Source organism: Ornithodoros turicata, chromosome 8 (genome assembly GCF_037126465.1).
Source record: "Ornithodoros turicata isolate Travis chromosome 8, ASM3712646v1, whole genome shotgun sequence".
Classification (NCBI taxonomy): Eukaryota; Metazoa; Arthropoda; class Arachnida; order Ixodida; family Argasidae; genus Ornithodoros; species Ornithodoros turicata.
Genome location: NC_088208.1, coordinates 39,035,876 through 39,043,933, shown reverse-complemented (window position 1 = coordinate 39,043,933; position 8,058 = coordinate 39,035,876). Strand labels below are relative to the sequence as shown.

Genomic DNA, 8,058 nt, shown 5'->3' with positions numbered 1-8,058 from the left:
GACGTCATAATGTGCGCAATCTGCCATCCGTCTGGCAACACTGCTTCTCTCAACAGGCCACGTTCAGTGGTCACGTCATCTGCTCTTGGAGAATCCGAAAGTATGAACTTTTGATGGTTCTTTCGAAAGCCCATGGGAGCGCTTAATGTCCTCTGACGGCATTTATGTTTCGCGCACCAAGTATTTGAGCGAGATTGGTTAAAAAAAAACGAAGTAAATCGGAAACGTTTGTCTACACTTTACACTTCGCGCCATTCAACGGCATCGACACCATTTTTTTGCATGATATTTTTTGCCTTTGGCCAACAAGCCTCGCGGAGCTAGCCGATACAAGAGCCAACAAAAGACAAGTTTGTCCACACTGTCGCCGTCCATTTCCCATGCTTGGCGTTTCAATAACGCTACACTAGGCTTGGTCCTTATTCCGGAAATAATGATTCTATGATTTGTGCTATAAACGTATTCCCAGAATAGCCAATCTCACCACAAAGGAGCTAATGTTCAGAGCAGGAATAGCGTGAAGGCCTCGGCGTGCCCTGCCTCTGCGATAGAGGGTCGTTCCATGAGCAGGGCGTGTATTGAAGTGTTCTAAGGAGAGTTAGGTAAGTGTTCTGTTTCGAGATTTTCTCGGTGCACTACAGTTCTCCAAAGCATTTCGCAGTCCCCATGCAACCGCGCTCCCTGCTTTGAAAACACACCCAAATCGGCTCATGATTCAGCAGCCGCCTTTCTTTGTGCTTTGCTGTGGTCTCACATGCATGGCATTTTCTCTACGGAAGCGTGATGCATGTTTGTAGCACACCACGTTGTCGTTTATGTACCCTGCATTTGGGCTGCCTTCGTTGGGGTGGAAATCAACGGTGTACCTTAGTGTTCTTACGTAGTGTTCGTGGAATGCGATTAATGTTCAGTTGCCGCCGTCTGATTGTCACTGCCGCGCTCCACGTCCCGAGTGTAACAGTAGAAGAATGTTTTGACAGATAAAGATAAGCCATGTTTACTACATATGATAAGCAGTCCCATCACGAGTCGACGAGTAAGAAAACGTTACTCAATTCTTGGGAGGGTAAGTGACCCGCGTAACTCACGTCGGTTTTCATTTCTTTTTCATTTCTTTTTCAAGTACCTTATCTATTTTTAACTGAGCGTACGGGAATCTGCGTAATCCCAGTTGCAAAGAGGAAAGCGTCTCCTCCCTAGAATAAATTAATGAATAGGTTAGTTGCGTTCATATACAACCAGTCTCTCATCAGCTTATGCAGTGCTTACTTATTGCAAAGGTCGCCGTTGCAAGATATCAAAGGACTTACCATAGTGCCTTTCTGTCCTCTAAAATAAGAACCTTTGGAGTGCAGTGAAATCTCATTCATTTGAAATGAAAATTGTAACAAAGTAACTGCAAATTTCATTTAAACAATATTAAATCATTCTTTGAGGTAAATTTTGTGCATGGTAGTAAATTAACTGGGACTTGAAATTTGTCACATTCGGTTTTCGCCACGTCATTTGTCACGGTTTCTCAACCACAACCTCCGTTAAAGGGGCAGCGAAAGGAACGTTAGAACCCCTGTAAATGTTCCGTGTTGGCTACGGCGGAGAGTGCAACAAGTAACGTGTGCTGTTGCACGGGAACAAAGAACTTAGTTGGCCTCTGGCGCGCTCGAGAAATTTTTCACCTGCGCGTTGTCTAGAAACCCTCAACTCTTACAAGGACTTGTAAGTGAACGAGTGGTGTTGATGTCATTCTGCGACATGTAAAGTATGCTGCAAGTAGCGTAGTGCCATGAAGCAACTGGCTATGAGCGGCATACAGGCATTGACAGATGGAGAGAGGAGAACAGGAAGGAGGGGGAGACAGGGGAGTTAAAGTACGCATACTGGGCAGACTTCAGAGCGAACCTTTAACCTGTTACCCGATGAAGCCGACAAATGTTGTCACTGCAGTGTGATGTTTTCCCTGTCGCGTCCTAGGGACGTACTGTCAAGTTGCCTTCAATTCACCGTTGCGTTGGCGCAGGCTGAATCGTTGACATGCAGAAAGGGAGCGGTGGCATGGTCGGAGGAGTGGGCAGCGTGGCGTCGGGACGTCCCATCAAGTGTGTGGTCGTGGGGGACGGCACGGTTGGCAAGACGTGCATGCTCATCTCGTACACGACAGACTCTTTTCCGGGCGAGTATGTGCCCACCGTGTTCGACAACTACTCGGCAGCCATGATGTGCGACGGCGTGCCCGTCAGCCTAGGCCTCTGGGACACCGCAGGACAGGAGGACTACGACCGTCTGCGGCCCCTCTCTTACCCACAAGTAAGTATACCACCCATGTCTTCAAACTTTGCCCCAGGATCTGTTAACATCAGGCGGACAGCATTTGCTTGAGTCTGAGGTGTGTGTGTGTGTGTGGGGGGGGGGGGGGGGGGCAGAGAGAATAAGAGTCAAAATAAAAACAGTTCAACTGTTTATCGCTTGAAAATATCTACATCTTTTAACATTGCATCCACTTTTTCCGTCGTCTGTCTCTGTTGTCCGAGCCCACTGCCTCAACTCAAGGAAATGCTTCAAGTATCCACCAGCTCACTTGCATTTTACTGTTTTGTCCTCCGACCTGTCAACAGATTTCTTTTTCTTTTTCTACCCCCAGACGGACGTCTTCCTCATCTGCTTCAGCGTCGTGAGCCCATCCTCATTCGAGAATGTCACCTCCAAGTGGTTTCCTGAGATCAAGCACCACTGTCCAGATGCTCCCATCATTCTTGTCGGTTGGTACATTCAAAGCACTGTACCCATGCCTCAATGTATCATTCTCTAGACACTCCATCTAAATGCTCCAAAGAATGCCCTGTGTTCACTTAGTTCACTTTCCTGCCACCTTGGCACTGTTTACATGTCCCAAGAAGTTGTTGAGCGCACGGCGACCCGCTACGAGGAACACTCGTACCGTACCGCCCTCCACTCCCTTGAACATGTGTTCAGTGTTCCAACAGTTCCACGTTCCAGTGGGGGGGGTCTGCGTTGCTGCCTGATCATGTGCAAGTTGCAATATGCTCCTGCAGCGAGGAATTAATGTACTGTGCAGGAACAAAAATGGATCTTCGAGAGGACAAGGAGACACTCCAGCAGCTCTCTGAACAAGGGCTTAGTCCCATCCGTAGGGAACAGGGCCAGAAGCTCAGTTCCAAGATCCGAGCCGTCAAATACCTCGAGTGCTCCGCCCTCACGCAGCGTGGTTTGAAGCAGGTGAGTGTCTGTTTTGGCATGTAAATATTTCTTGCGGCATTCAGCGTACTGTCGTCTGTTCCGTTGACATTTAGAGTGTCTCTAACTTGACCCTCGGTTATAACTAGGGCATGACTTTTTAGGGTTAAACCCGTCTCCGCCCGATATTTACCCCGCGAACAAAAATCTGTCAAATTCGGGTTTAACCCGAATCTACCCGAAAACATCCCGGTCGCGTGGCACACTCGTAAGCGTGCATTAAAAATAAAGTTTGATAACATTGCTAAACATTAGTTCCATGTTAAGACAAATTTTTATTTTAAAAAAAAATCACCCGAATACACCCTGACGACAGAATATGCCGTAACGGGATTTAACCCGAATACACCCGAATTTTCGAACGAAAAATATCACCCGATATTTACCCCCCGAATTTGGCCAAAAATAAAACCCGAAAAAGTCGGGCCCTAATTATAAACAATGCTACCAAACGCTACTGCAGCGCTCCTATATTTACAGTGTCATTAACAAAGTTTCTCGGGTTCCAGGTATTCGACGAGGCCGTGCGCGCGGTGTTGCGGCCGGAGCCACAAAAGCGTCGTCAGCGTAGGTGCAAGATTGTGTGAGTCATACCGTGTGGGATCAGCCACCACCGTAGATTAATGGATTAACGGAGCAAGCTGGCATCTTGCTCGTCTGGGGATATACGATGCTGTGCATTTGTCTTATTTTTTTTTCTTTTTCAGCTGCATTTTGGGGCCTCTATCTCCCTCTCCCCCCCTTTTTTTTTTAATAGCCCTTCCTCTTCAGTCCCGCGTCTTATAAGGTACCACAAAGCAGAGCCAAGTTTGGGCACTTAAAAAATGTATGCTAAACGCACATTATCCAGGCCCAGGGCTTGCTGCATCCTTTCCCGTTCACTTGGTGTGCTGTGTAGCTTGAAAGCCCTCAGTTTGTTCACTGCCAGAGAGTTGTCTCTACAAACGTACATGAGAATCTGTAAACGATGATATGCTGATGAGTATGTAGATAAGCTCCAACTCGATCAAATCTTACAAAGCACCATTGTTGCGCTTTTCTTTTCACTTCTGTTCAGTTCCTTGTAACCTAATTTCTCTCTTAATGTCAATCATACTTTTGTTGCCATAAATGACTCACTTTCTTTTCTCATATATGATGTGTCAGATACTCGCACTACCACACTTCTAGCTAAATAGGCAAAGATGACAGGACTGCATGGAAGTCAAAGCTCACACTTGGGTATGCATTAAGGCCCAAAAATCACCAAGAAATCCATATTTTGCTGTGAGAATCAATTGGTTGCACCTCTCTGTGCATTCCTGTTGGTTTCTATACCATGCTAAAGCTCTTGTGTTTGAGTTTTGATAGTTTAATTTTCATATAAGTCAACATTGCTATAACTTATCCTGCTGCTTTCCTACGGTTCAGAACATAAGATGCACTTTTTATACTTCACTTTAGTGAGTGTGTCTTTTAAAGTAACTTTAAGTAAGTAAAAAAAAAAGGGGTGGACATTGACTTTCATTTTCGCTATTTTCGGAGCAGTCTTGAAAGTACATACCAAGTTTAGTTTTCGTGGTGCCGACCAATCATGTTTCGAATAATCTCGACGAAATCGGAACACTTGCATTCACTTGTTTGCTGTTGTATTGCTGCTCTTGGTGTTGAATTCCTTTCTTCCCTATAAGGTTGGAAATCTTTCACCTGATAGCATGCCGCTTGATGAGAGAGGATGCAGTATCGGTAGAGCAAGCACAGCTCTGGAAGCCAGTTGCATCACTTTGTACTCAGTTATATGTTCCAATCATGTCACACGTCAGACATGAATCATATTTGCCTCTTTGCCTCAAAAGTTTTGTCAGTGCTTTGTGGGCAGTTTTTAACACCTCCAAACGCATGTACGGGGACATAATGCTTACATGTCCTGCTATAGGAGAAAACAGTCCCTTGTTCTCATTTATACGTAATTTCAAATCCATACAGCGATCCTTAACCCAGAGCCGTCCCAAGGCGAACTTTCGTGTGGAGCAAAAAAAAAATAAACGAGGAACATATCTAAAGAATCGGGCACAGAATTTACATAACGTGCTCTCCATACTTGGCTATGCAAATGTCATGGGTCATTTATTGCGTTCAAGGTGGGAGGGAAGTAGTGGATAGTGAAACCGAAAAAATTCTACTTAAAAAAATATTTCTTTCTAAAAAATTTCTAAAAAAATATTTCTAAAAAATTTCTAAAAAAATTATTTCTAAAAAAATTCTAAAAGTCTTAAAAAATTCTGAAAAAATCTTTCTAAAAATTTTTTTCTAAAAAGATTCTCTTTATAAGTTCCAAGGACATACCATATGGTGCCCCCCTCTGTTGCTCCTTGGAACAGCTCTGCCTCGAAAGAGGATCCTTCAGTGTGGTTCAACATGTACACTGCCACAGTTAGCGGAATCAAAATAGGAACATTTTGCACAAAAAAAGGGGAAACAACTGAGCAATTACTTCAGCCTAGAAAGTGTTCTTATATCTTTTTGACTTCTCGCTTCTGGCATAATTTGTATTCAGTGTAAAGCATAGAACTCGACAATTGTGCCCGAAGTGGAAAATTGTATGGTGATCTGCAGTCACAGCTGGAATTTGTAATATACAGTCTATGGTTTATGCTCATTGAATCCCATATAGTTGTCTGTTGTCTGATCAATGTTAGTGGCTTTGAAGCGTGGCAGTGAAATGCAAGTATCTGAGCACTGAGAAATATCACGAGGCATGGAAGGTGAAATCAAGCAAACAAAATCATGTTGAGAAGGACAGCACTACACTAACTGCAATGACATTATTTTCTCCGCTTCATTGCATTATGCAGTTATCATTATGTTGCGTTCTCGTAAAAGCACACCAACTGTAGCAGTGAAATTGGAACTGCTGACTGGCCTCCGATTTTTACTTGGACTTGACCACCTTTAGGCTGCGTTACATTCTGAAGCCATGTAGCTGAAAGTAGTTTTATGAAGTCCACTATACACGAATTTTTCACACCTAATCAGCAGAAAAATGTTCAAAAATGTGACTATAATGAATGACCTCCATACACTGGACAGGGCAGCATCTCAACCTCGAGACTGGCACTGATCAAGTTTTCAAAACATAGAGGGCGCCTCCACTGCACACTTTGCACTTTTTTTTTACGTCTATTGGATTCCTGGCTGTTTTTGGCCCTTTGATCTTCATCATTTTTTTCCCCCTAGTGTCTTTGCCATTGTGCTATAATATTTGTTTTATAATTAACAAGTGCTTTCTAGTCTTGCATATCTTAACCGTGTTTTTGGCTGGAGTGCGATCTTCCATGTCTGCCGCCGGTGGAAAGACTGCCGAGTGTCGCGCGCGTGTTGCAATGACAAATCATCACTCAAGTGGCAGGGGTTCACCAGAACAGTAGAATCACACAATAATCGTTGTTCCTCTGCAAGAATATAGTTTTGATGGCAATAGAGAATCATGTCATGATCGCCGTAGAAAAGGGCCCAAAGGTGGCCCGTATCTCTGAGGTTTTATTTATAGTTCCGGACCGATACTTTGCACTGTAACTACAGTGTTTACTCAGATGTAAGGTAACCCATTTGCTTTTCATGCTCGATCCCTAACGTTAGACAGATGTCAGTGGGATCTTGAATGTGATAGCAGTGAAACACGAATTTTTTTTTTTTTTTTCCCGAGACACTTTTTTTTTCACTTCGAAGAAATATGCTGTAAAAGATGCGGTACTCTGGGTAGCTTCAACACATATGTACGTACTAATAGCACCAATACACAGTACCATATTTTTGAGTCTCACCCTACCTCATTTTCATCGAGGTTAATGGTACCTCTTCCAAGCTAAAGCTGGCATACATGCTACCTGCTATTTTGCTCATGCAGTACGCTGTGCTCGATATAAATTGCATCAGTATCGGTAGAGAACTACGGCCTAGTAGAGATCATGGCAGTAACAGAGCGCGCAAAATAGGATGGGGGTACAGATACTCGGCATTACAGTGCATTACAGAACGTGACTGAATGGCCTATAATACCCGCTTGAAATGATGTACTTGATGAGGTAATCAAAGATGTTCACCACATGTTCCTCCCTTCATGGTTTTATGTAACATCTGCACCACTGTGTTAGGTACATACTTGCACACATTTTTGGTTGGGAACCCAGTGAGCAGAAGAATTGAATGTTGAGGGCTATATCAAGTTGGGCATTTCTGTGTTGGTCATGCAGTTGTACAGCCCAAGAATGACTTCTGCAAACCTGCAGGAAGTTTCTTCAGTATGTGCATGAGTACAGATGCTGTGTGAACAGTTGTGTGGTTTAACAGATGGGCAGCTATGGGTGCCATTGGTCAACTAATTTTTGTACAGCCAATAAACATGAGCCTTTTATGGAGTTATCTGCATTCTTTGAGCACTGTGTAGAGATCCATGGAGCAGTGCTAGCAGCAGACAAATGCGTTAGCGTTAAGTGCCTTTTCTGGTCTATACTTGACTTCCGGTTGGAAGCGCTCAATTACTACATGCAAGTCCATTTAATTAACCTTTCATCAGCCTCAATTACCCTTTAATTATCGAAGGTAGCAGCAGGTTACCCGAGGTAATCTTGAATTTCATTTAATTCCCTTTAATTAGGTTTACTTGCTTTAATTATTCTCAATTTAACTTTAATTGATGTTAATTACCTTTGATTACATTTAAGTACCTCCAGTAACCTGTGGATAACTCCGGTAAAATTTAATTTCATTTAATCTTTCTCTTAATTACATATATCAAGCATTCATCACCTTTAAATTCAACTTTCT

At 43.5% G+C, this 8,058-nt stretch overlaps 1 protein-coding gene across 1 annotated transcript; it reads left to right on the top strand.

Moving 5' to 3' along the window:
* Positions 1-316: 316 nt before the first annotated feature.
* On the top strand, positions 317-7,649 carry LOC135367287 (ras-related C3 botulinum toxin substrate 1-like). Its single transcript, XM_064600488.1, has 5 exons — positions 317-602; positions 2,018-2,304; positions 2,639-2,756; positions 3,074-3,234; positions 3,762-7,649. Exons 2-5 carry the CDS (start codon positions 2,032-2,034, stop codon positions 3,837-3,839), a joined length of 630 nt encoding a protein of 209 aa, XP_064456558.1. The 5' UTR covers positions 317-602; positions 2,018-2,031; the 3' UTR covers positions 3,840-7,649.
* The last annotated feature ends 409 nt before the right edge of the window (positions 7,650-8,058 follow it).

What these genes read in the sequence shown, in the direction of transcription:
- LOC135367287 (XM_064600488.1), top strand. Translation starts at nt 2,032, where the DNA reads ATGCAGAAAGGGAGCGGTGGCATGGTCGGAGGAGTGGGCAGCGTGGCG. An exon ending in TGCTCCCATCATTCTTGTCG is followed by an intron (nt 2,757 to 3,073) that starts GTTGGTACATTC and finishes TGTACTGTGCAG; the next exon opens with GAACAAAAATGGATCTTCGA. An exon ending in CGCAGCGTGGTTTGAAGCAG is followed by an intron (nt 3,235 to 3,761) that starts GTGAGTGTCTGT and finishes CTCGGGTTCCAG; the next exon opens with GTATTCGACGAGGCCGTGCG.